General features: G+C 35.2%; 3 protein-coding genes across 4 annotated transcripts; 1 reads left to right on the top strand and 2 right to left on the bottom strand.

Annotated features, from left to right (window-relative positions):
• Positions 1–3: 3 nt before the first annotated feature.
• On the top strand, positions 4–9,745 carry LOC131928520 (lachesin-like). Its single transcript, XM_059284586.1, has 7 exons — positions 4–135; positions 3,045–3,151; positions 4,074–4,323; positions 5,168–5,337; positions 6,194–6,395; positions 8,092–8,325; positions 9,171–9,745. Exons 1-7 carry the CDS (start codon positions 81–83, stop codon positions 9,281–9,283), a joined length of 1,131 nt encoding a protein of 376 aa, XP_059140569.1. The 5' UTR covers positions 4–80; the 3' UTR covers positions 9,284–9,745.
• A 2,760-nt stretch (positions 9,746–12,505) lies between these two features.
• LOC131928521 (uncharacterized) lies at positions 12,506–16,212 on the bottom strand. The gene is made up of 3 exons (XM_059284587.1): positions 15,268–16,212; positions 13,375–13,469; positions 12,506–12,766 (listed from the first exon to the last, which is right to left on the bottom strand). Exons 1-3 carry the CDS (start codon positions 15,284–15,286, stop codon positions 12,572–12,574), a joined length of 309 nt encoding a protein of 102 aa, XP_059140570.1. The 5' UTR covers positions 15,287–16,212; the 3' UTR covers positions 12,506–12,571.
• Positions 16,213–16,335: 123 nt separating this feature from the next.
• On the bottom strand, positions 16,336–27,425 carry LOC131928508 (uncharacterized). Of its 2 annotated transcripts, XM_059284574.1 has the most exons (13): positions 27,388–27,425; positions 27,183–27,252; positions 25,872–25,945; positions 25,102–25,431; positions 24,707–24,807; positions 23,129–23,346; positions 21,332–21,550; positions 20,249–20,320; positions 19,481–19,591; positions 18,865–18,898; positions 17,997–18,031; positions 17,703–17,727; positions 16,336–17,340 (listed from the first exon to the last, which is right to left on the bottom strand). In XM_059284574.1, exons 7-13 carry the CDS (start codon positions 21,354–21,356, stop codon positions 16,653–16,655), a joined length of 990 nt encoding a protein of 329 aa, XP_059140557.1. In that variant the 5' UTR covers positions 21,357–21,550; positions 23,129–23,346; positions 24,707–24,807; positions 25,102–25,431; positions 25,872–25,945; positions 27,183–27,252; positions 27,388–27,425; the 3' UTR covers positions 16,336–16,652. The 2 variants fall into 2 exon arrangements, with proteins under 2 accessions (XP_059140557.1, XP_059140558.1); XM_059284575.1 differs by lacking the exons at positions 24,707–24,807; positions 25,102–25,431.
• Between the last annotated feature and the right edge of the window lie 511 nt (positions 27,426–27,936).

The following is a 27,936-nucleotide window of genomic DNA, read 5'->3' on the forward strand; positions in this document are numbered from 1 at the left end:
TTCTTCCTGCTTCCGGTTTTAAGGACGAAAGTGAAGACTCTAACGAGATTTTTATGAAGTTTTAGAAGACAAATAACAAAATGTACAGCTTGTGTATTGCTGTACTTTTTGCTTTCTTGACTACACAATCGCTCGGTGGGTTCTTGTTTTTGTCTTTCAGTTGATTACGTTAAAATAACTTGGAACATGTGAGATACTGGCGCTTCGTGATTAACTTGAAAAACAGTCGCAACTTCCGTAACTTGCTTTCATTTACTCTGTTACTCTGTTGTGAATGTCGGTTGATATAAAGTATAAAGATCTAGATTCTAGAGCCTAGAGGATATCTGCTACCTCTACTCTAGACCTGTATGGTGTTAGAAGGACAGGGGGGGGTTCTTTGTTAGTAATTCACAACTAATTTGAATTTAATAAGTACTTGCACATGACACATCACTGCCATTGGCATTATTTATTTTATTATTATATAATAGGTTGTCTTATTACAATTTTTTAATTAAAATTTTCTGTCACTTATCATATATCATTACAAACCATATCACTTACTGGTTAATTTGAGACCAAATTTAATGGTCTAGCTTAATTAGGGGCCGAGAAAACAAACAAAAACAAAATGACCTATTAACATCTTAAAATGCGAAACTCTTTTTCGCCATCAAAAGATATCAAAAAGTTACGTTGGTTTGTGTTTTCCATTCGTAGCATGATGTCATAGCAATTACGACAACATTTTAGTTACCAAAAAAAACCAAAACATTTTGTTAGAAATAAAACTTTATATTCATTATGTTTATTAAGGAAATATCAGACATATTTATTATAAATTGTATGTACAATTTAAGACATTAGGCATTCCATGATGAATTGAACAATCAATACCCATGAAGATGACAATAAAATTAATATCCAAAACTAAAAATAGATCTGACAGAAATCTAGATCTAGTCCTTCTAACTGTAACGACAATACAGTATTATTAGGTAAGATGATAAATGAACTTTTTTTTAACTTTCAAATTAAATACTCTATAATTAGTATTCTCTTCTGTAGTAGCATTAGGTTAGGCGAAGTTTTCTTTTTTTTTTTTTTTTTTTTTTTTTTTTACCAGCTATGCGTAGTAAATCTACAGTCATGTAAGCTTGCGTGAACTTAAAATGACCCTAAGTTGATTTACAATTTGCTTGGTTTATGAGGGGAGGGGTGGGATTGCCCACCGACGATCTCTAACAGCAATAGTTAATGCTGTGACGTATGTATGGTAGGCCTGCTGAACTCACGGTGAACCCTCGACCGTGTCAACATTTTTCTCCCGCAGACAAGAAAATGTAAGCAGTCGATCTCGTGAGCGATGCGAGCGACGATGTTTGGAAAATTTTGAATAATTATTTTTTTAAATATTATTTCGTTCAAAAAATTTTTTTTTGAAAAAGAAAGAAAATAAAACCGCTCGTGGCATTTCCCATGTGAAACAATAAAATAAAGCACAACTGATTTACGTCGGATTCGAACTCGGAGATTCTAGGTCACCTACCGCACCGTTCTGTTTACTCTGCCACACACCACGATGTATTGGAAAATAAAATATTAGACATTTTGTATCAAAAGATTTCTAAAACTAAAAGGAAATAATTACTACTTCATTTATTGATATCATTCTACGTAGTAACTGAGTAACTGCGTAAATTTTACACACAATTCCTATATTTTTAACTAACACAACAGCATTAACGAGGTTGACCAAGTCTAAAAATAAAAAAAATTGCCAGTAGGCCTAATTAGATCTAGCACAAAAAGGCTCGGAATGAGCATTGTTTAAAATACAATACTAAGGCCTAATTAAAAACTACATATAATTTCATATAAATTATACAGTCAGGTAGGCCACGAAGTATTAATATTAACAAGGTTAATGACCGGTCACGAATTATGTTCAATGAAACTAACAGTGCAGTCGGCCTACTTGGCTTGCAGTGAAGAAAAAAAAATCAATATACTTATAAAATTACTAATACTTTAATACAATAATAATGCCCACAATTTCTGCACATGCTAAAACTGAATTATAATTAAAATACTAGACTTAACAGTGCATTCCGCAAAAAACAAAAATTAGTTGTTTCTATCTGACAACTAGCGTAACAATGGCGTAACGTTGCTAAAAATAGCAGCGGCATGGTATTTCTATGGGGAATTGGATTTTGGCAGAAGGGAAGCAGCATCATTGTAATTAATCATGGTAAATATCTCAAATATATATTTATCTAGGAGCTGTCGAGCGCTGATGCCCGGAGGTCGGTCGTTTTTCGTTGCAGTTCAGTTCCTAATGAGAGTGCTCCATAAGAAATGCTTGTATTAATTATTACTACATATCTCGCAAATGTTTCTGGCATTTAAGCCATAGTATCCATTTCCTTAGCATTTCGCATTAAAATAGTGATGAGATATTGCTAGATTAGCAGTTTTTTCATTTTTTGTATATAGGACCCCCCAAAAACACTTAAAATGCGAAAACTAAAAGAGCATGACGTTTCAGGGTCAGGTTCTGACTTCCGGTTTTGGTAAGGAGATCGACTATTATATAAACAAATGTTATAAGGGTTGTAGTATAAAATCATCTGAAAATGAGGAAAGTGTAGGCCTAAGTCACTTAATTATTAATGTTTAATAGACTAGGTGATTAGTCCAATACAATTGTATTAGTTACTTGTTAGTCTGTGTGTTATTACTTTTTTATTACTGTATTTAACTTATTTATTTTGTTTGTGCAGCCGAGATATGAATCTTAACTGGATTTTATGTCCTGTTAACTATGGAGTTACAGGCTGTAATAATCAATAGGCCTAGGCCTTTCCAATGGAATATTCATAGATTCTAAAGATCTAACATTTGAAACTGTTATTATATTATTCATTTTGTTGGTCACATATTTCTTAGAAATTTTCTATTTGTAACATATAGCAAAGAAGTAAAAAAATCTTCAATAAAGTACTATTCATTAGGGGAGTATTTGTATACTATAAACTAATCCATATCTTATGTTTTAGTTTCTGCACAGAAACCTGAAATTGTCGATGAGATCTGGCCTGAGGTACAGCCTGTAGGACGGACGGCTCGTATCAACTGTACTGTGGCTCGTTTGGGAGATAACACTGTAAGTGTCGGAGTCAGGGAGTTATAGAACTTTTATAGCTTATTGGTAATACAGTAGAGTTATTATTGAGGTTTTTATTTAAACACTGGAGTTATAGAACTTTAATAGCTAATTGGTAATACAGTAGACGTATCAATGAGGTTTTTAAACACTTTAAGTCTGTGTAATAGGTCACTGTAAGTCTGTCTAAACACTGGAGTTATAGAACTTTAAAAGCTAAAATGACAATTTAGTGTACTTATCATGAAGTTCTTAAACACTGTTAGTCTGTGTAAACACTGGAGTTATTGATTTTAATAGCTGATAGGATTGCAATACTGTAAACCTATTATTGATGGGTTTTTCTTACTAATGACTGCCCTTTGTAGTTCTTGGGTTTGGTAGCAGTAAAAGAAATAATTTGCACACAGACTTTTTAGAATGCTTTAATTAAAACAAATTTTATGAAACTTATGGTCAAGTTACAGATTCACCAAAACCTTTTACTGAATTTTTAAAGTTCCAACTTCACAAACATGTCACTAACCACAATATTTCTCACAACCCACTAACCACAATATTTCTCATAACCCACTAACCACAATATTTCTCATAACCCACAATCCACAATATTTCTCACAACCCACAAAACAAAATATATCTCAAAAAAATTAGTCTAAAATGTGTGGCATATTGTCACTGTCACACAGTTGTAACATTACCTATAAAATTTCATTCAACAAATCCACAAATTATCATTTTTACAGTGTTGTGTGTTTTGGTAGATTTGTTAAAATGTATAAAATTTTGTTGACTATAATAATAAAAATTTGTTTAGTTGAAAACTAATATTTAATTAATTTAATTTATACACAATTATATTCCACAATCTGTTTCACAGTTTTTTGTATACCTATCTATGTATTCCTGTTGTGTTGAATAGGTAACGTGGTATCTAATGGATTATGGGCAGACAATATCCGTGGGTGAGACCATTGAGATGCTGAACCCCGCCATTGGTGGCCTGAGGAAGTACGAGGTGCAGACCAGGAGGAATGTTGACCGAGTGACCCACATGCTGGTCATCAGACGTCTGCAGCAGCAGGACGCTGGCCAGTACAAGTGCACTGTCCGTATCGCATCAGTGGCCAACAACCTGTGGCCCACCAAGATTGGGACGGTGACGGTTCAGGGTAGGTTTGTGTGTGTTAGTCGACTAAAGGTTTGTGTGTCATTGAGATTGTGAATAGAAGGCTTGTATGTCATTTTGTGTATGGGGCTTGATGTCATTGTGTACAGAAGGCTTGTATGTCATTTTATGTCATAAGGTTTGTATGCCATTGTGTACAGGGATTTATGCCATTGTGTACAGAATGCTTGTTTGTATGTCATTGTGATGTGAATGGAAGGCTTGTATGTCATTGTACAGGAGTCTTGTTTGTCATTTTGAAAGGGCCATACATATCATTGTGAACAGAAAGCTTGTATGTTATAGTGTACAGATGGTCATTATATATCGAAGGCTTGGATGCCATTGTGTATAGAAGGCTTGTATGTTATTTTGTACAGAAGTGTCAGAAGGCTTTTATATCCATATTACTTTAATTAAAATAGATATTCGAAAGAAAATTTAGCATTTGATAACTTTAAAAAAAATAACAATTATTCAGTTTTTATATTATCTAAATATAACAACTGAATAAATATTTGTTTTTTTTTATATTATTTAAAATGGGACAGAGTAGTCTAGCGGTAGAGAGCTGGCCTGCTAACCCATAAGTCTTGCGTTCGAATCTGGGTTTAAGTCAGTAGACCGTCCATGAGTCCACCCAACTCTGATGGGTACCTAAAATATGTTATGGAAAGTAAAGGTGGCTGGGCATAGTGCTGACCACACTATCTCTTCATATGCCGAGGTCACAGAAACTAGTGAACTCTACTTCACTTGCCCTATAGACCATCAGGGTTGAAAAGGAACTTTTATATTATCAACACCTTTACTCCACTTTAACAACTCAATATTTTTGTCTCTTTCAGTTGCCCCCACCATAAAAACAGGTCTCACGACAGCTGTGCTTCAGGTGAACCGAGGTGACAACTCCAGTCTCAGGTGTGATGCCACAGGCATCCCCTACCCTAACATCACCTGGACAAGGTCAGATGGTGGCCTCCTACCTGTGTTGCCCAACCCTGTTGCCCTGTACAGAGTAAGTTCAGTTTAAATGTAGTTTTTTAACATTGAATAAACATAAAAAGTCAATTCTTAATTTTAAGGCATTACATAGTTTATTAATGTAAAAAAGTGCATTGAAAACCTGTATTAACTTTTTATGTCTTTGTTGCAATTTAGTTTTATTGTATTGGATTGTTGTTTTTATTACTTGATACCTACTATAGACATACATGTCAGTGATTGTTTTAAATGACATTTCAAGGCAATACATCATATTTCCTCTCCCCTAAAAAATGTTTACCACTTGCAGATGTCTTCATGATTTTTTTTAAATTTTGTTTTATGACATTACCTCATATCTCCCATAGAGTGATGATCTTCCACTGAACAATGGTGATATCCACTTTATTACATGTCCATGATATTTTATTAATTTTACATTGAGAATTTATGACATTACTTCATATTTCCCATAGAGTGATGTTCTGCCTCTGAACCATGTTGATTTCCAATTCATTTCATGTCCATAACGTTTTCTTATGAAATTTGATACCATTACATTACACCCCCCCCCCCCCCCCACATAAAGTGACAGGTAGCCCATGTCAAATTTTGATTGACATTTTAATACATTACATCATATCCCCACCCTCCCCCACCAATAAAGTGACAGGTAGCCCATGTCAAATTTTGATTGACATTTTAATACATTACATCATATCCCCACCCTCCCCCACCAATAAAGTGACAGGCTGCCCATGCCAAATTTTGATTGACATTTTAATACATTACACCATATTCTCTCCCCCCCCCCCCCCCAATTAAGTGACAGACTGCCCATGTAAAATTTTGATTGACATTTTAATACATTACATCATATCCCCCCTTAGAGTGACCGCCTGCCCTTGACCAATGTGGACATCCAGCACATGGGCGTGTACCGCTGTGTAGCAGACAACAACATCAAGCCCCCAGCTGAACACCTGGCGGAGGTGTTTGTCTTCCACGCCCCCAAGACCAGGGTCGTGCAGGACTCAGTTGGCCAGGCGCAGAACAGGAGGTTTTGGGCCAAGTTGGAGTGTATAGTTCAAGGTCAGTTGTATAGTTCAAGGTCAGTTGACCACTCTTAAATACAAAATATTTTGAGTTTACTTTACACCAGTGTTAAAAACATTCTTTTTATCACTGTGGTTTTAACAACAGGCTTTTTTGAATGTGACAAATCAGGTTAATTTTTAGAGATTAATCTAATTTATATATTAATTTATAATTAATTTTTTCAAAGTTATACAATTTACTTTAATGAAGGGCTATGAACCTGTAATGCTTTTTTTTAAAAAAAACTTACTGTTTCCAAAACTAAAAGGATAAAAATAAAAAAGAATTATCCCCTATTATCAGGGAGAATAGTCTAGAAATCTACTAATCTACGAGAAAAATGGCCCGTTGAGGAAGGATACACCGGGCGCTAGGTTGATGGTGCTGTCTCTTTTCTCTAAACTAAAACCAACCCACCCCCACCCCCCAACACCCCCCACCCCCCAAAAAACATGTCTACTGTCCCATTCAACGAAATATAATTATATACTTTTTCCAGTGTCCGCCCCCTCCCCGAAAATTTTACCCCCGCCCCCGAAAATTTCAAGTACCCCCACCGCTCTCCGGGGAGGAAAAAGTCTGAAAGAAACACTGGTGTCGCGCTTAGCCACTACGCGAAGAATTGCATTAAAGAAATTGCGAGAAAACCACTTTTTAGATTAGACACATTAATTAGGCGGTAATTTTATTATAGAGTATCGATGAGGAAACCACCGCCCCACCCACCCCCCCCCCACTCACACCTCCCCCCCACCCCCCCCCCCCCCCCCACTCCCCCCCCCCCCCCCCCCCCCCCCCCACCCCTCCCAAAAAAAAACATGTCTACCGTCCCATTCAACGAAATATAATTATATACTTTTTCCAGTGTCCGCCCCCCCTCCCCGAAAATTCTAACCCCGCCCTCGAAAATTTCAATTACCCCCACCCCTCTCCGGGGAGGAAAAAGTCTGAAAGAAACACTGGTGTCGCGCTTAGCCACTACCCGAAGAATTGCATTAAAGAAATTGCAAGAAAACCACTTTTTAGATTAGACACATTAATTAGGCGGTAATTTTATTATAGAGTATCGATGAAGAAATTTCTTTTGAGTTGGGGAGGGGGGGGGGGGGCTCAGACGTTCTTACGCGGGGGGTGGGGCTTCGCCCCTACCCGAAGAATTGTATGCAAGAAACTCTTCACGCAAACCATTAAGATTAGACAACATTTCCTTTTTAATTCAATGTTTACGCGAAAATCAATGACGTCATATAACTGTGAGCACTCTCTGGGTTTGAGATTATTTTCTACTCTGTGCTAAATGTGTCGACGTCATACTTCGTTTTTCGAATTACTGTGCATGTTTTTAAATTGCTTGTCTTTTCTCTAGAGCGTTCTTGTCAGACAGATAGATAGATAGATAGATAGATAGAGAGACAGCGAAACTATTATTATAGATTTTTGTATCACGTTATACAAATTATTGCATGTTTAGTTCAATAAAACTAAAAGTTTTCAGAAAGTTTTTTGAATTAAACAAAAAAGGACTTGAAACATACTTGAGTGTTGTAAGCTTACAAAGTGTACATAGTAGGAATTGTTAGTCACAACTGAGAAAAAAAAATGATAATTTTGTTTTTTTGGAGAGCCATCTACTGTTTTGTAGTATGCATAAAAAAGTAAATTTTTAAAACATTGTCTCCCCTGTTTCTAGGACACCCTGAGCCCACGGTGACATGGGAGCGTGTAGTGTCCCAGGGCCGTTTGAGGATCACTGATGATGATAAGTTTGACATCAACAAACAGACCAGGGACAACCAGAACCTCAAGGCCATGGAGCAGTGGTACACTCTCAAGGTCAAATTCGTCCAGGCTAACGACTACACTGATTACTACTGCATTGCACAAAACAATTTCGGGAGATCTGAGTCGAAGATTGTTCTCTTTGGTAAGATTTTTTTTTTTTTAAATTGGGAATGTGGTCCATAGCTATAGCATGTAAAATGTGGTATGGGCCTTATCAGGCAAAATGTTAGTTTAAAAGAACATTTTTTTTTTAAAAATTTCCAAAAATTTAAATTATCTGAGATGTACAGCAGGCCTGTACTAGGTATCATAAACCCAAGTGGTGCCACTGCTAGGTTCAAGTGCTAGAAGTGACATACTCACAATGTTAGCAATTACATGCAATGATACTCCATATGTGTATAAATATTTATAGTGTGCTTAAATTGTTGATCAACCCCAAGCAGACTTAATGATAGTATGCCTCTACATTTGTTAACAAGAAAACACTACCTCAGAAATGACACAGCTGTTTATTAATCATTTCATGATCTCAATAAACTGAGTCCTGGCAATGTTTCTCGTTCATAAAATTCTTTCATTGTGTACCCCAAATTTTAAAATATTTTTGTATTACTTTGTTCTACATTTTAAATGATATTTTATTGTCTTCAAAAATGGATTTGTTTACTAAAGGCCATTGTGGGAATAAATCTAGTTTTATTATTATTATAGTCAGACAGAAGGATAATTAGATAATGTAGTGCATATGTGATCAAATATCAGTTACTAGTGGGATTTAATTTAATGTTACAAGTGAACTCTACTTCACTTGCCCCATAGACTGTCAGGTTTGAAAGGGAAACTTTACTTTTTTTTTTTACATATTTTTAAATTAATATTTGATATGTTCAAACATTTCCTGTAGGTATGGATATTACTCTTAGTTAGACTAGTTATTATTTTATTTAAATGTCTACTTTAATGTGTTAATTTTGATGTCAACAGAAACTACTGAGTGCCAAGGTCCAAATTGTCCTTCCCTGCCTCCATCAAGCTCAATGAGAGTTACCTGCTCTTTGTTTTTCTTACTCATAGTTCAGTGTATTCTTAGGTTATAATGTCATGGTTAAGTGGTTTGTTTTGTATGTGTGTGTATGAATGTGTGTGGTTGTGATAGTAGTGCTGGTTAAGTTGGCGTGTGTCTCACATGAGGCTGTCACAAAATGTACAGTTAGCACGATTTATCAAAGTGAAGAATTAAGAAGTCATGTAAGGAGTTTCATACTAGAAAATGTTTTATGGTGCTGAGTGCATATCTATTAGTGTCAAATTAGTTACATCAAACTAGTGTCATAGAGTTAGTCATCATGTGGTAAGTGTGGGAATTGTTGCCATTGTGTACGTTTGTTTATCAAACTTTGTGTACAGACTACCACATGATCGTTAAACCAATGTCTAACTACTAAGTGCACTAAATAGTAAGCAGTTTAGCATGTTTCTGCTGCCTTTTTACATTGTACATTCCATTTTTTTATACTTGTATATTTTTCACATTGAGCAATTTTTTGTGTACATTACTCGATAAAAAAAATTCATATATATATATATATATATATATATATATATATATATATATATATATATATATATATATATATATATATATTTGTAAATAATAGTATCTGTAGAATAAAATTCAATGAAAGAAACAATCTTATTGATAGACAAATTTATTTTGAACTTGTTTCTTTTGCTACAAATTAAATAAAATATGATTTAATTGTTAAAAGCATAGAAAGATTATGCTAGTTTCTTTATCAACCTACATCGAAATAGAATTTATCATTGTGTGATCACATTTGAAAATAGTTTCAATTTGTTTGGCTTAAGCCATTCCTATTCTGTGAAACCGTGAGATTCACATTTTTGTTTATAAAATATTTTTTTTAAATGAGTTGAGATGTTGATCTTAACCTTACTGTTCATTTTTTATGACATATATCTGTAACTAATATTTACCAAGTGAATGATTTTTTTTTCCAATATTTACGTTATTTACTGCATAATTAAAGTCAAACCTCGTTGTGTGGCAGGTAATGTAGATTATTTTTGCAGGTTTTTTCATTATAGACAATGTTTCTCTTCTTTTCTAATTCTCAAATACTCTCAAAATAGAATTTTTATCTAGTTCAAAGTAATATCTTTAAATTTGCTTTTTAAAGATAACAGAGATCTGAAAAAAATATTTAATTGCTATACCCTTTTTCTTGAACAAATTATTTTTGTAAAATATACATATTATATGCAGTACTCTATTTTGAGCTGCATTGTATATGTAAATTTTCTATCACTTTGTAGAAGTTTGTTTTTGTGGTTGTTTAAAACATAATGAATTGTATACTTTGAAATAATCCTTTATCTGAGAATTAGTTTTTATTAACAGTTTTTTGGTACATTTAATTTTTAGGTTTGTTTTGTTTATGTAATTTGTAAAGCCTTAATAATGGTATGTTTAAAGTTATGTGTTTTTTTAGGTTATACTATACATACTCATTGCAGCTATACAATATTGAAAATAAACAAAAGATCTTAAAGACCACCTTCTTTGAAAATGTTTTTTTTATTTGCAGTCAGTTGTGTTTATAGTTTATGCACAAATACAAAAATTTAAAAAGTTTCTATGTGCTGGGTTTTTAAGTCAGTTCCAATAAATTAAGTCAATTTAACATGCATAAAATAATTAAGTCAACGCATACATTTATTAGTTACATCTGGATGGGTCGTTTACCCAATACATAAATCTCTCTCACTGCATACTAGACCAGGTTTAAGTGGTAATCAGCAGTAAGGCTTTTAACTTTAATAAAATCAAATTCAAAAGGAATGAAAACTAAGATTACCCCTGGTTAAGTCTTTCCTAATAAAAGTAACACTTAACTATTTGGTGTACAACTCAAATTGAGGGTTTGATGACGCTCATGGGGGTGAAAAATTAAAAAATAAATTACAGAAGAGAAATGCTTTTTTTTTTTGCCACTTCAAAATTTATATAGTTTTTAAAGTAGAAATTGACGATCCCAACAAATGTAATGGTAACACCAAGATGTAAACTTGCTTACAATACAGAAAACAATGCTACATACAGCTGTTTTAGAACCGAATATAGATAAACATCTTTATTATTGTGTACAGCTTAAAGCTCTCATTGGGGGGAGGGAGAGCGAGCGACACCAAGTGAAAAACTTTACAGAGGGAAAAATGTTTATTAAATATTTTCAGTAACTGATACATATTGTGCAAATATACTTTACCTACTACAATTTTTTTGTTTATTAACTTTTGTTCAATGGAGAATTACAACTAAAATGTGATAACATGAAAAATATTAAGCTGCTAATTAAGAATTCGCACTTTTATTAAAACAAAGTTAAGCGATGGAAAGTTTTTGTTTTTAAACATGATTGGACAAAAATCTCAGTGTAACATTATTCATTTTGAATTTTTCTCAATGATGACTCCGTGATGTTAACAAAACAATTCATGTAGAATATAATATAGATGTAAATTCGACATTGTCTCGGCATGCAACTATTTCAAATGTAATGGTTAAAATTTACAACCAACTTGTCTGCAAAATAAATATACATTTTAAAGAACAATAATATAGTACTACAATTTTAAATTTTCAAGCATGGTACAGTGACTCGTAATATTTTTAAAATGTCAAGTTCTTACAAATTTATATTAGTGTGTAGTTGAACTTATAAAGTCAGAGTTTCTTCCAGGCATCTCTTCGAAAAATTTTTACCGCCCCCCCCCCCCCGAACGAAATGAAATTTATATAGAAAATTTATACTTTTTACAGTATCCGCCCCCCCCCCCCCCAAAGAAAGTCTACCGCACCCCCCCCCCCCCGAAAATTTCAAGTGCCCCCCCCCCCCCCACGGAGAAAAAAGTCTGGAAGAAACACTGTATAAAGTGGGAGATCTTTAACACAATGGGGTCAATGCTGTTGTTTGTACGTAGTAGCCTGCCCCGTCCCCTAGTGTTGTGAAAGGGGTGAATATTGTTTGTACACTGTTAAAAGCTTATATTTTCTAGATAAATTCAACTTCGTTCGGGCCCCCCTCCCCCCCCCCCTCCCCCCTCGAAGAGAAGCCTGGAAGAAACTTTGGTATTTACATGTGTCACGTATATATATATATATATATATATATATATATATATATATATATATATATATATATATATATATATATAATATATATATATATATATATATAATATATATATATAATATATAATATATATATTAAAAAACTAAATGAAAGCTTGTAAAAAGGACTAAGTATTTCAATATCTATATATTAATTATTTTTTTTTATAAAAGGTAAAATTAGTGACAGTTAATTCGTGTTTTCGTCTATTTTTAATCTAATTAGTTGGATTTCTGATTGATCGGCAAGATCAGCAGCATAATTGCTGACGAGTTTGTTATCGTCGAGTGTTTGGGTCGAGCCATCTTTACCACACAACTGCAGGGCGTAGAGATCGAACTCACTCTCTGAGATATTTGCATCTTGCAGAATTTCGATCTTCAGCTAGGAAACAAAACGTTTTCAAGACATGAAGGGGATTGTCTTGTAACTGGCACATTTTCTTTGATTTAAAATATTTTACTTTGATATTTTAAAATCCTGATATATTATGGTGCCGAGTTATTTTTTGCTGAGATCGACTCATCTTTTCCCTTTCATGACGAAGACAGTGGGACACATGGAGTAGAGTTCATGTTTCAATTACATCGTCATATTAGGAATGACATCGTCATAATAGGGATAGTATGGTCAGCACTATAATGCCCAGCCGCCTTTGTTTCCCCAACGTCAGTCAGGTACCCATTATAGTTCGGTGGACGTAAGGAGGTCTAAAGGACTCGAGTGCGAGATTTGTACTCAAGACTTTCGGGCTGCTAATCGTACGCTCTGCCGTCCAACCACGCCATACCCTTTGTACTTTTTTCAGTTATAAAAAACTACTCTTTTGCCTAATCTTAAAAACCCCAAACAAATTACTACTTATATATTTTGAAATTTGATCTATAGATCTTTCTTAATATATCTTTTAACAACTCATTTTTATTATTGTAAAATTAGAGAATGAAAAATAATAGTTGTTTTGTTCTGTGGTGAAAAGATGAATAACTTACATCATAAACTTTTTTATCGGCCCCACACTCCCTTAGCTGGTTCAATGAGATTGTGGGAATGGCAACGTTTGCCTCAACACTGTGTATCTCGGATTCTGTAATAAACGAATTTAGTAGCAGCAGCAGTGGCGTAGCCAGGATCGTCTCAAGGGGGGGGGGATTCCAATTTTTACCCGGGGACAAACTTTCGATTTGCACCCCCCCCCCCCTCAAACTTTCGATTTGCACCCCCCCCCCCTCATACTTTATATATATATATACATATATATATACCGAGGGGTCTATGGGGGGGGATTATGACCCCCCTAACCCCCCCTGCCTACGCCACTGAGCAGCAGTGATGTCTAAAGCAAAAAGTAATATTAAATACAGGCAGTGTAGTTATCCTTACAAATTTAAGGACTGTCACAATTACAGTGGACGTTTCGACCCACGGTCTTCATCAGCATACTACGGTGTGGTAGAAGACTAAACAAAATTTTAAAAAACAAAAATGACACAATAGAGTGTCTAAGTCTCGTTATCTCTCACTTAAAATTTCGAAGCCACGTTAGCCCAGGGACAGAGATAAATTTTCGAACTAAATTATTTGTTGAGAACATTATATCCATTGAAAACAAAAAAAAAACAAGGCGGCTTTTTTGTTTCTGGGCCCCGTTTCAAGATTTAAAAAAAACAATATTATCCAAAATGCATCAATTATAAAAAAATGTACTAATAATTTAATCTAATGATGTAACCGGAGCCCTAGGGTATAAATAATAATATATTAAAATTGCAACTACTTATAGGACGATGTTTTTACGGATTAGAATAAATAATAACAAACTGTACGCTTCTTTAAAACAATAACAATTTTACGTAGCCTATATTTTTCTATAAGCAAGTCTGACGCTTGTAGTCTATCATAATCAGTATCATTGTTTACGACTTTAAATAGCTTTACATTAGCTGAAATATTTTTCTTATATATATATATATATATATATATATATATATATATATATATATATATATATATATATATATATATATTTTTTTTTTTTTTTTTTTTTTTTTTTTTTTTTTTTTTTGCCGATGAAATAAAAATATTCGCCTCTGGTTTGAAAAATACTATCTGGCAGAAATGAAAACGAGAAGTTGGTGACCTACTTATAAGCCATATTTATGATGGTGTCACCGGCATTTTTGTTTAGCAGCTAACCATACTATTATTATGTGCTGACGAAGACGCTGTAATAACAACGATGTAGATCTAGTACAGTGTTTGTCTTTTGTCATGGAAGCTTACTTGTCTAATCGAGTATGACAAACAACAACTAATGACTAATTTACTATTTAACTTAATTATTTATTAGTTGTTTGATAGAATCTTTATTTGCGCCGTAATTAATATTCTAATATAGGGCCTAAGCTTCATCTCACCAGAAACACTGACCATTTTGTCGTATTATTGTTAACAAACGATTCAATAGTTGCTCATACTTTACTGTAATTCACAATAATTTAACCCCCTACGATATGGTAACAAAATATTAGAATCATTTTTCATGTTCCCATCTTTTTCGTTTATTTAGACTATATATTTTTCAGTGTGCTTTGAACTCATTATTCAGAGCAGTAGGCTATCTTCTTAAAGCGGAATAAATTGGTTGTGGAAAACGAATCCAGAGAGAACTCTAAACGCCGAGGCAGATTTTTCTTTCACACGGAGCATAAAACCACTTTCAAAGTTGATAGTTTATTGATATTTATAAATTTACACTTGACCGTGCTACAACTTTGTATCTACAAATACGTACACAGTACTAAATTAATTAACGGCTTGTGTCTACTAAGGTTTTGTGTGGCTTTCTTACAATAACATAGATATGTATTAGAACTTTAACTTACCTTGCCTTGATAAAGCCATTCGAGACTGCGTTACCAACAACAGAAAAGTTTCCCAGGAAAGTCTGTCCGTATTATAACGTCAGCAGGACGAATTCCGGTCAATATTCTTTGCTAACATAGCTAATCCTGGACCAAACGATAACCCTAGCCCTTCAGTAATCCTAGTCAAGACATTATTCCTGACCCTAGCCATAGACCAGTGGTTCTTAATTTGGCTTCAATCGAACCCTTGGGGTTCGCTGCGTCAGTCTCAGTGAGGTCAAGACACACACCCGACTCATATGATTTACGATCGGATCTTGTCAATCATTGTCATTGCGGACAAAACAACTATTAAGAAGGGTTTGTTGAATGCGCATAAACAATTAGTGGCTTTCGGTCCCTCTAAAATGGTTAAGAACCACTGCCTTAGACCTAATCCTTTTTCTAACGCTTACGTCGATGAAGGGAAAATAAATTCCATTTTTATTTTCTTGCGGTTTTTTTAATATAAAAACAGGGATACCCGATTTTACATCTCACCATTACTGCACGTTCTGCTTTAAATGTACACTACACTTATGGGGAATTCCCAGCATTAATAAAGAGAATGATCACAGACTCAATTGTGTCTTTCGGTTGTAAGGTTGGTTTTCGGTGAACTAGTTTAAGTTCAGGCCACATGTTCTTTAGTTCAGAAATAACTTGATTGACAAATTCTTTTCCATTAGGATTTGGATTATTTATTTTGGCAGCCATCTGCTATGTCTGTCTCATGGTCTGACGGCCCTTTTGATCCATGTCGCCTTGCATATAGAATGCTATACAAACAAGAGCTTAACAATACGTTACTCACAATGAAACCGCACCCAGAATAATGAAAACGCGATCACAACTTAGTCTAGATAGAACATTGGCCAGGACATCTCGGCCAGTGCGCGCATTGGCCGGCCAATGTACGAAATGCGATCTTAGTATTAAGTTCTTCGAGCTTTGGCCAAGAGAGCCGGCCAATGCGCGCATATATATATATATATATATATATATATATATATATATATATATATATATATATATATATAAGGAAGTGCAAGGACCACACCAGCAAAGTTCAGCCAATGAGAGTCAAGGCTTGGTTAACTTGTTAGAGAAACCAATAACAGCCCATATAGCTTCTCATCTTTGAGAGACAAAATACGGTGGGGGATGCTGGTGTAAGAGTAAGCATTTCGGTCTATCGTTGATGGTGGGTGGGTGTGGTTGATAGTAGGGGTGTGTGTAGTGCGGGTGTGTTGTTGATGCTGGTGGTGTGTGTGTGTGTGTGGTTGGTAGTGAGGATATATAATATATGGTAAAAAATAAAAGCAGAATAGAGACAGCTAAACTATTTTAAAGTAGATAAAAGTTTATCGGGAAAAATATTTGTAGATATGTCTGAACATGTTTCTAACATGCATGGATATAGTGCTCTGTGTTGCATCTCTGTTAAAAGGGGCATGGGACTTGCTTATTTCAATAATCATTTCAATTATCTTGTTCCTCATTCTTTCACGTTCATCTGCGTCCTTTTCTTTATTGTTGACAAACACAACCCTATTCTGGCACGCTTCCACTAACTCCTTAAACCCACCAGTCTGACCATCGCACCACTCTTTAACACTCTTATACTCATCTGTATCTAATTTGTGTATGTTGGTCACCACAACAATGCCATATTTTCTCAGGAAATCAGTCTCCATTGTCTCTTGAAAGGCTAGCAAGGTCTTATCATCTGGGTTAAATTTAGAGGCGTATTTAAAAACGTAGATCAACGCGTTGAAACCATTGGGGTTTTCTCGATGTAAAAGTAAAGAAAGTGCGTAAAGTGCTTCGTGCATAAACTCCAATAATTTTTTTCCGTAACTATCTTTGAATGATAAGCCCGGGTTATCGAATAAAGTGAGTTCTCTGCCCTGCACTTGTGTAGTGGCACTTTTGAATTTGGTCGTCTTGGGAGTGGTGTTGGCACTTTCTTTAAATCGAGGGCGACCAAGAATTAGGTTACAGGTAGCGCTTTTTCCAGACCCCAGTCTGCCTAGGGTAAGCACGCATAACCTGGATGTAAACACAAAAAATATTGAACATCTAATCTACAACAAGACGAATAGATATATATATATATATATATATATATATATATATATACATTCTTTTTTGTGTGCAGTAGTTGTACCCTAACTCTAACCCTTGCTACAAGTCAAACTACGCCCTGCCCCACTAATCCTGATCTTAAGAATCGGAACAAACTCCTCACACAACAGAACAAATTCCTACTCAGACATTTAGACACAACCTTAGTCTTATATTGAGATCAAATATAAAACAAACAAAAAACAACCAAAAGTGTGACAGTAAGAACTAAACCCTTATGTAACATGGCTAACAAACTCTGAACAAATCCCTAGCACGATTCATACTTATCCAGTTCTTTGCTTCGTAACGCTGGGGATAGAATGAAATTTAGAAATAATAAATACGTCTTTCTGATTGTCTGACTAAGAGTAGCAATTACATCGATTAAATAAGTGTTGCTGAATACATAACACAATAAATTTAAACTATAACAACCGATTAGTGAAATACATAAATATGATATGTTGAATGAAGTTGATAAGTATGATGGACTTGAGTGAAATACATAAATATGATATGAGTTGAGTGAAACACAGAAGAGAACAAGTCATAAGAAGCAACATAACGAAATGTGTTACCTATACTTTCTTGACATCCAGGTCCTTCAACACGTCTGTAAAATATTTTAATAAGAATATATATATATATATATATATATATATATATATATATATATATATATATATATATATATATATATATATATATATATATATATATATATATATATATATATATATATATATATATATATATATATACTTATCAGGAGATCTATTAAATATACAAAGCTCTACAAAAGTAACAAAAAACTCAAAAAGTAAGTTTGGGTTAGTTTGGTTTTCTGGAGAGAATGTCATCAGTGTTTCTTCCAGACTTTTTTCTCCGGGGGGGGGGGGGGGGCACTTGAAATTTTCGGGGGGGTGGGGCGGTAGACTTTCTTCGGGGGGGGGGGCGGACACTGTTAAAAGTATATATTTTCTATATAAATCATATAAATTTCATTTCGTTCGGGGGGGGGGGGGCGGTAAAAAAATTCGGGGGGGGGGGGCTTAGCCCCCCCCCCCCCTCCCCCGAAGAGATGCCTGGAAGAAACTCTGAATGTCATGTCCACAAAATAGTGAAAGTGGGGTAACCCAAACCTTAAAGGGAAATAACTAACATGCACACCCAGGTTTAAAGTGATAGATGATGAGAACAATCCGAGCGAAATTTTTTTTAAATGTATTTTAGATAGAAACTATGTTTTTTTAACTTGCGAGATTTGATTTGGGTAGTCTAGGAGTATGTTATAGGCCTACAATGTTATATGGGTATATGTTGGCTCAAAATGATCAATTTCGGACTACATAATACTTGAAGTTCTATACACGAGTAAAAGAAAAATGTGGTTACATAAGAAATAACGTAAAAGTGATGGGAAATTTTTTATCTAAGTTTACTCACGTCTGTGAACTGCAGAGTAGTTTTTTATTCAAACCTTACAAAAAATAATATCAAAATGAAACTTAACAGTATATTGATACATCGTAAGGGGTCATCCATAAATGACGTCACGCTTTTTTTTGACGATTTTTACCTCCCCCCCTCCCCTCCGTCACACGTCGTCACAAAAAGCCAGACCCCCCCCCTGAAATGACGTCACACCTCAACCTACATACCCCCCTCAAAAATTGCAGTTGAATTTTTTTAAAAACATCGATATTTTTCCAAATTCTTGTCTAAACTATTACAATTTATTAAAACAGTTATCTAAAACGCGAAATAACGTCTAAAATTCGTTTTCTAACATTGCTTTTTTATAATGCAAAAATGTGACGTCGCAACAATCTGACCCCCCCCCCCCCCCCCCCCTCCCCCTCATCACACATCGTCACAAAATAACGGACCCCCCCCCCCCTCCCCCCTACGAGTGTGACGTCATTTATGGATGACCCCTAAGTAGAAAGTAATAGTTATTTATTTTAGTACACATATTTTCCGTTACTTTGAAATTTTGGATACATCTTTATTGAAAGTATATGACGGTCAAGAAAAACTGATTTTAAAATTCAAAACTTACCAGTCTTCCAGCATACGAGTAGGCTTATTATAATCATCGCAGCAATGACGATTAGAATTATAATTGATATAATATTTGTATCTGGCTCCTCTTTTCTTTGTGTTATCTTAACTGTAAAGAAAAAAGTTCATTAAATCTTCAGATATAGACCAATTTAAATTGCTAATTGTGTAAGGTTATCAGCATTATATCATATTAAAACAAACGATTTATAAAAAATAAAACTTCAAGTTCATGACAAAAAAATCCGGACACGTTCACAGTGTTCGTAAAATGATATTTTAACAATTAGGTCTCGATTTAAGCCTGTCCTCTAAATCTAAACTTAGATCTAATCTAGGTCACTAGTATTTTCAATCGGGGTTTTTTTTCAATCTCTTTCAGGTATAACGACTGGGTCTAGACTTTATGTCTAAGTGGCTAGATTGCTGCATGTCTAAGTTGTCATATCTGAACACATGAATGCAGCGGCGTAGCCAGGGAATCGGTCATGGGAGGGGTTCAAATATTTTTTAATTTGTATAAAATCATATATATATATATATATATAGTATATATAAATATATATATATAGAGAGAGAGAGAGAGAGAGAGAGAGAGGTGTGAGTCCATGGGAGGGGTTATAACCCCCCCCCTACCCCCCACCCCCCCCCCTTTGCCTACGCCACTGCATGAATGTGTTTGTGAGTAAAATATAGTGGCCAGTGAAATAAGATATTGCCGGTCTGGCTAATAGATTTACCATTTGTTACATAAAAACTGAAATACCTTTTCGTTCGGGTGTGGCCGAGGCTACTTTACTCTGCCAACTGAAAGCATTCGTTGCTAGGCAAGAAATTTCTAGCGATTGGAAACAATGAAAAATAAAACTATTTTAAAATTCAAAGTAATAATTTTAAAAAAAAAATTAAATTAAATACCCTTTCATACAAGACAGCATATGGGGCGGGGAAATTTCTTGGATGAATGTATAGTGCTGTCAGAACTATTTTCAGCCGTGTTTACAGTCCGCAACTTTTTTTCTTTCTTTACAGACATTATCGGCTCAAGGGGTGTCTGCTATTAGCCAGGCAGGCCTCAACAAGGCAAACTCCGATTAACTGTCTTGAATATCGGTTTGATAACCGTTTATCTGTCGCTTCTGTCGTTTAGTTCTCACCAGGCTTATCTTCCACCCCACTGAACGCAGGGTTAACTCGTACCCCACCGACGAGTACCCGGCTCGACAGTAGGGAATTTCCGCACTTCGAGTTAGGTACCCCTGAGAGTTGACCAATGAAAATCCTACGGATTTGAACTCGTCAACGGAACTCGAGATTAACGATTAATAATCGTGCGCTCTTACCGTTCAACCACGCGATACCATTGGAGTCATAATATAAAGAATAAAGACACTTTGACTCGAAGTCTTTGTTTAAACCTGATTTGTGCACATCTTAACTTACTTTAACAAGTAAGTAATTAAAGTTCCCCGGGCAAGTGAAGTAGAGTTTACTTGTTTTCTGTGACCTCGGCATATGGAGGGATAGTGTGGTCAGCATTATGTACAGCCGCCTTTACTTTCCCTAACGTGAGTTAGGTACCCAGTAGAGATGGGTGGACTCAGGGACGGTCTACTGCGTTGAACCCGGATTCGAACTTGAGACATACGCGTTAGCAGTCAAGCTCTCTACCACTAGGCCACAAGAGATACGCACAAACATTTTCTCAAACTCAAAAAAAAAATTGTAAACAAGCTTCAGAAACCAAAAAATAACGTTTTGAAGAGAGGATTCATCTTCTATAATAAAAGCTTTAAACTTATTGTTTATCTATTCTTATAATGAAATATAAATCCATCTTAATATTAACCTGTCGATTCGCCATTTGTAGTCATCGATATGGTTGATGATCGGCCATCTTGATTCTGGATGATCAGCGCTGATTGGCTGTTCGCAGTCACGTTGTTGATGTGCCACGTGATCTCCGTGGTGATGTTGCTGGCGTCCAGCCTCTCGCACGTGCAGTTGATCACCGACTCATCAGGTGCTGAGATTTCAGAACAGTCCGTTACTTTAACCGCCGGAACTTCTGCGACAGATAGAAACAGGCAGAACCAATGACGCACACTGCCAGAGTTTTTTTAACGTTCAATAAGAGATTAGGAGTCATCCATTTATGACGCTCACAAAAATTTTCTTAAACATTTTATGATCTAACTTGACCAAATGAAAGTGTATTAGTAAAATGAGTTTGTGTTTGCGCTTTTTTTTCCTTGCGTGTTTTTCTGAGAACCCATTTTCACAAATCCTCACCCATAGTCCTACCACACCCTTAAAGTGGCATACCACTTGACCCTACTCACTCCCCTGTCCAGATAGAAATATTTTCTTTATTGAAACAGACACTGTTTTCCAATAGTAATAGGGCTGGTAAGTAGGTCACCAAACAGTTATATGTCTCATGCAGGTTTTATTGATCCGTAGAACTGGTTGGTGACCTACTTACCAGCCCTATTGAGTTGCTTCAAAATAAGCTACATTGATGACTTACAATTCAGAACTTTTATTTTTTTTTTTCAGCTGAAATTAAGTGTTAAATGGTAGAATCAAGTTATGCATTCTTGACACAACCCTTCACTCGTCACAAATGTTCAAACCACCCACCCCGATATGCTTAAGTAAATACATACTTCTAAAGCTAAAACAGGTCCAGTATGAAATTAATTAACTTATCCAGTACAACTGTATCATCAAGACATCAAGAGTTTCTTACTATAGGATTGTTTAAAAGGGTGGGAAATTAAACTCGGAGGGTGGGGCGGGGGGGTGAGGCACGTTTAGTGGAGCACGTAATCCGACATTATAAAGACTTACAAAATAAATTAAAAATTTTTGAACATATTTGATTTGACTGTGATTTTTTTTTTTTAAATCGAGCGTTTCCTTCATCTTGGACCAGTGGTTCTTAATCTTTTTTTTTTGGGGGGGGGGGGGGATCTGGGGGGGGATCTGGGGGGGGGGGGGGGTACCGAGTCCCATCATTGTCATGTTTGCTTTCACCGAACCCTCCTTAACAGTTGTATCGTCCGCACTGACAAAATCCAACTGTGTATCATACTAGTTAGGTCTCTGTCTTGACCTACGCCGAACCCCTAAACCTAACTTACCGAACCCCTGGGGTTCGACCGAACCCGGTTTATGTACCACTCTTTAGAATCACAAGCTTACGCCGTAATCAAAAGATCAACATAGTAAATTCAAAACAAAGACAACTCCAAAATCAAATAACTGCTGCCTTGTAGTTTGTTTCTTGGTTTGGACAAAGGCTATGGAAGCAAATCCAAAAAAGAAAAACAGGCTTAAATCAGAGTCAATGTCCTCAATGTCGCATAACCAGTTGACACGTATCCTTAACTGTATTGGAGGGGATCCCTTCCAACACTAAAATTAAGAACGAAGAAGAAGATAAGAAAAAACTGCTGCCTTGTAGTTTGTTTTTGGCTATGGAAGCAAATCCAAAAAGAAAAGCAGGCTGCTGAAATCGGAGTCAATGGCCTCAATGTCGCATAACCAGTTGACATGTATCCTTAATTGTGTTGGAGGGGATCCCTTCCAACACTAAAATTAAGAACAAAGAAGAAGAAGAAGAAAACAAAGAAAATCTGACCTATAACAAGAGGGATCTGGATACGGGTGTTGTGTACTAGTTCAGTCTCTGAGCTCCCACTGGGCAGGACGTAGACGTTCAGCGTGTGGTTGCCGTGCGGGAGGTCTACGGTGGGGAACTGTGCCAGACATACCGTTGTGTACAAGTCCTGGTCACGTGATGGGGTCGGACTGCAGACCCCTGTGTGATTCACGCCTGTTTCCCAAGGTCAAGGTTACCTGGTAAAGGGTTGTTTAAAGTAAGCGTGTTAATTATTGTTAATGAGATCGCAAAGATCTAAATTTTTAGGAATATAGCCCTTTAATCATTAAAAATCTTAAAAATAAAACATGTTTTTTCGAAAACAAAACTGATATAAATAATTATTTTTAACTTTTTTTTTGTAAGATAATTCGCTCTCCTATGCTCTCTTTAAAGACTTAATTAAATGGTTTAATTTTCCGTGTGATAATTAATTGTGAAGCCTACTATATATTGTGTTAACTCAGCTATTTAATTCACGAATTAACAACTTGGAATAACCCACATGACAGTTAATTTGTTTTTTTGTTTTTGTTCTACCCCTATATCTTCACAGAACTCCAAGCCCCCCCCCCCCCTCCACCCCCTTTCCAGTTTTTTTCCTTGAATTTTTACTTTCTCGTATATACGAAGTATAGAGAAAGTATTGTAATCGTGCACAAAAATCACTTGAAATTTTAACAATTTTCACCGTATTACACCTCAGTCCTTCATCACATCCGAAGTATAGAGGACTTATTTAATCGGGCAAAAAATTATCAATCCAGATTTATCAAAATTAAGAGGTTTTATACATAATCCAGTCTGAAAAACTGGGCTTTGCAATTCTGTCCGTATGTCTGTGTGTCTGTCTGTCTGTCCGTGTGTAAACACGATAACTTGAGTACCGTTACAGCTAGGTTGATGAAATTTCATATATAAGTATTTTATAAAAATCGTAGATCCGTATCAACTTTTGAGCGATTTCCGATAACCGGAAGTGGTACTTTTTCTACTTTGAATTTTTCAAAAGCCTATAACTTGAGTACTATTTCAGAGAGATAAATGAAATTTCACATGTAAGTAAAAGATCTAATTCTCTACCTTCTGTTAAATTTTGAGAAATTTCCATTGACCGGAAGTAGTAATTTACGCTACTTCCGATTTCTCAAAAAACTAATGTAAATTTTTAAAGCACTATTAATATTGCGCACTATTATGCACTTTTTTATTTGGCGTTCACTTGGTGTGCAATTCTTTTGTCTACGAGATTTTATTCTATTTTTAAAACTTTAAGTATTTAAAATGGATTAAAAATCATGTCTATAGCCCGAGTTCCCATCCCCTGTTGTTTTATATAAGAATATTCGAGAAAGTTTAGGGGAGATCACTCCCGGTTTATTTTATTTTCACAACTTAAAACATTACACTACGTCGAATTACCCCCCCTCCCCCCCCCCCCACCTCTGCTTACAAAGCAGATACAAAAATTAACGCCAATATTAGACAGTTAAAATATAGAAATAAGGTTGCAATAGAAACGTTTAGTACAAACACAGGATTATTATAAATAAGTACCTGAAATATTTTGTCAGGAGACATTGCTGTCTGAAAGCTACAGTTCATTGTCATACATTGCTCAGACCAGTCTGAATAGCATTTCAGACCTTTTGGCTTTTCTGGGGATTGATTAAGAAATTTCCCTCTTTCTTTAGGACGATTTATAATCCTGGAGTATAAGTACGTGCATATGTGTGTGTATAGATGTGTGTTTTTGTGTGTGTATGTAATGACAAGTTGGTACACAAGCGTGCATGTGCTAGTGTGTGTGTGTATGTACGAGCGTATACATGTGTGTGCGTGTATAGATGTGTATATATGTGTGCGTGTATGCGTTTAAGTATGTAGGGGTACGTATGTGCGAGTGTGTATGTGTATGTACATATGTGTATTATTTCAAATCTTGAACATACCGTAAACTTGTAAGGACAGGCTGAAGTATTCACGCTTTTCACTCCAAGGATTCATGTGAGACTCTAGGACCCACACACCCTGCGCCAAACTTGTCACATTTGTTAACGTTGCAGTTAACACAAGGCTGTTGTTGACTTTATCCAGCATTGGATGCAGCCATTTGTATCCATGTACATTAACACTGTCCAGAGTCGGTATGACATATTCAATCAAGATCTGTCCATCTTTCTTAAACACCAACGAGTATTCTGAACTAGAAGTCAGGTCGATTGTGTGTTTTAGAACAACTGTTTCGTACTCTTCGACAACCATCTTGGAGCTTAAACTAGCTAAAATACAAAAAAAAAAAAAAAAAAAAAAAAACCTACATTATTTAAATATAATTGAACAGAGGATGTTATATACATTTTTTTCTCACAATGTTCAAGTATTAATAAATATAAAGATCTATGAAATATATGTAAAGAGTGGTTAGTTCATCAGTTTATTTGTTATTTAAAAATCGAGAAACGGTTGCAGTAATTAGTTTCTAAGAGTTTGCGAGATTGAAACGAAAATAGACATTTATTGAACATTCGAGAACAAAAATGGAAAATAGACTGATGTTAGAACAAAAAGTTTTATTTGCATACCCCTTTAACAGAACGGAATTGCCTGCATAAACTAAAAAAACATTAAAAATATAAAACAAAAATACTTTAAATAATAATAAAGCCAATAATGAAAGCTGATAATTTAAAATTAAAACGAAAATTGAAACGAAACAAACCTGTAGTTAAGGCTAGGTTCGATGCTAGTACGATCATCAACAGAATGTTTTTTGTATACATTCTCTTTCAGTGTCTGAAAATTTTAGTAAAATGTTTAATTTAGTTTGAATTGATGCAACAAGATTTATTGATAGAAGTCGAATTTTTCATTTAATTAATAGGCGCATTACACCACAGGTCAAATGTTTCTTGCTTAAATAATCACCACAGTTTCTTTTAATAAACAGAGATTACCGTTTCAAAGCCCACTCGCTCGTAATTCTAACCTAACAAGTCCCCCTACCCAGTGGCTTCGCTAGGTCGGATGTCACCCGGTGCGGCACTTCTTGGTGTCACCCCCCTCTACCCTACATAGGCCTATAATTTAAATATATGCCGCATACGCGTGCATGTATGTGTATATGATATTTTGCTTTGTGTCACCCGCCCTAAATGGTGTCTCCCGGTGCGGTCCGCTCAACCCGCCCCACCCTCGATTCACCTCTGCCCCTACCTATCTCTATATTTTTAAATATAATTTTTTATTGAATGAGTAGGAGGTCTACATCATTGTCCAACTCGGAAGTGTAGAAAGTCACTAAAACATTTTAACGTCCAATGGTTTTAAAAACTTATGTTTGAACATTGAACCTCAAAATCAGTGACTGAAACAGGATTTGGTCTTGAAAGGGAAGTGTGTTAACAAACTTCACTAAAACTAACTCTAAAGTTGTATTATATATTCAGAAAGTTCAAATCAACATACATTCAGAGTTTTTTCCCCCCTAAAGAAATAGAATTTATACAGACAATACACACTTTTAACAGTGTCTTCTCCCCCCCCCCCTCTGAAGATATAAAGTGCCCCCTTGAGACTAAAGTATGGAAGAAACACTGCATACATTTAATTAGACTATATAATATTATATATATATATATAAATCTATATTAATCTATATATAGCCTATATATAAAAATATAGCCTATATATATATATATATATTTATTTATATATATATATATATATATATATATATATATATATATATATATATATATATATATATATATATATATATATGAGATATATATATAGATTTATATATATATATATATATATATATATATATATATATATATATATATATATATAGACTACAAATCAGATTAAAATTAAAAACTAGTTTTACGTTGTCACACACATCTACAAATTCTGAGAAAAAAAAACACCTTTTTAAAATATGTGAATATTCAATGATTTCTGAAACAACGAGCCATAAAATTAGACTTTGTGAACTAATCAAAAACGTGTAAATAAAACCAACATCTACCTTTAAGAGCGATACAGCAACCTCTGCAATAGACATTGCACGTAATAACCAATATTGGGTTTTGATTAATCTGGTTGAAAGCAAACACGTAAAGTTATATATGTATTTAGAATACACGTTAATTTGATTCAAATAATATTTCAATGATAAACAAGGTTACATTAAAAAAATATTTTGATATAAATCAATCATTTAATTGACTTACAATGTTACTGTATGCAATAATTTGATAGTTATATTAAGCACAAGCCACTAATAGTGGAATTCCCCGATTGCGTGGTTTCAATAAGTTTTTTTTCGGATTTTCATGGAGCGACATTCGTTCACTTCAGTGGCGTAGCCAGGATCGTCTCAAGGGGGGGTCCAATTTTTACCCGGGGACAAACTTTCGATTTGCACCCCCCCCCCCCTTCATACTTTTTATATATACCGAGGGGTCTACGCCACTGGTTCACTTAAAACATTCATAGACAACTTTCATCAAATTAAATCATCCAGTATTTGTATAGCATGTGTCTTTATCTGGTAACTTTTCCGGAACATGCGAACAAGAGAGGGTTGGTGAAGTAGACTTTACCTGTGTCAGGAACCTCGGTGTGTGAAGGGATAGTGTGGTTGGTTATAACTAATGCTGGTTTACTTGGCCTAAACTGAGCCAGGTACCTTAAGAATCGGATGGAGTAGGGCGGGGGGGGGGGGGGCGTCAATAAATGACGTCACAGTCTTAGGGGGAGTGAGGGGGGGGGGGGGTTCG

The sequence above is a fragment of the Physella acuta genome, unplaced genomic scaffold (genome assembly GCF_028476545.2).
Source record: "Physella acuta isolate Inbredline_101_S28 unplaced genomic scaffold, ASM2847654v3 ptg001513l, whole genome shotgun sequence".
Taxonomy (NCBI): Eukaryota; Metazoa; Mollusca; class Gastropoda; family Physidae; genus Physella; species Physella acuta.

What these genes read in the sequence shown, in the direction of transcription:
- LOC131928520 (XM_059284586.1), top strand. Translation starts at nt 81, where the DNA reads ATGTACAGCTTGTGTATTGCTGTACTTTTTGCTTTCTTGACTACACAA. An exon ending in ACCCTGTTGCCCTGTACAGA is followed by an intron (nt 5,338 to 6,193) that starts GTAAGTTCAGTT and finishes ATCCCCCCTTAG; the next exon opens with AGTGACCGCCTGCCCTTGAC. An exon ending in GTTGGAGTGTATAGTTCAAG is followed by an intron (nt 6,396 to 8,091) that starts GTCAGTTGTATA and finishes CCCTGTTTCTAG; the next exon opens with GACACCCTGAGCCCACGGTG.
- LOC131928521 (XM_059284587.1), bottom strand. An exon ending in CCGATAAAAAAGTTTATGAT is followed by an intron (nt 12,767 to 13,374) that starts GTAAGTTATTCA and finishes TTTGTTTCCTAG; the next exon opens with CTGAAGATCGAAATTCTGCA.
- LOC131928508 (XM_059284575.1), bottom strand. Translation starts at nt 21,356, where the DNA reads ATGACTACAAATGGCGAATCGACAG. An exon ending in CTACTCTGCAGTTCACAGAC is followed by an intron (nt 18,032 to 18,864) that starts GTGAGTAAACTT and finishes AATATTTTACAG; the next exon opens with ACGTGTTGAAGGACCTGGAT. An exon ending in TGGATGTCAAGAAAGTATAG is followed by an intron (nt 17,728 to 17,996) that starts GTAACACATTTC and finishes TTCTATCCCCAG; the next exon opens with CGTTACGAAGCAAAGAACTG.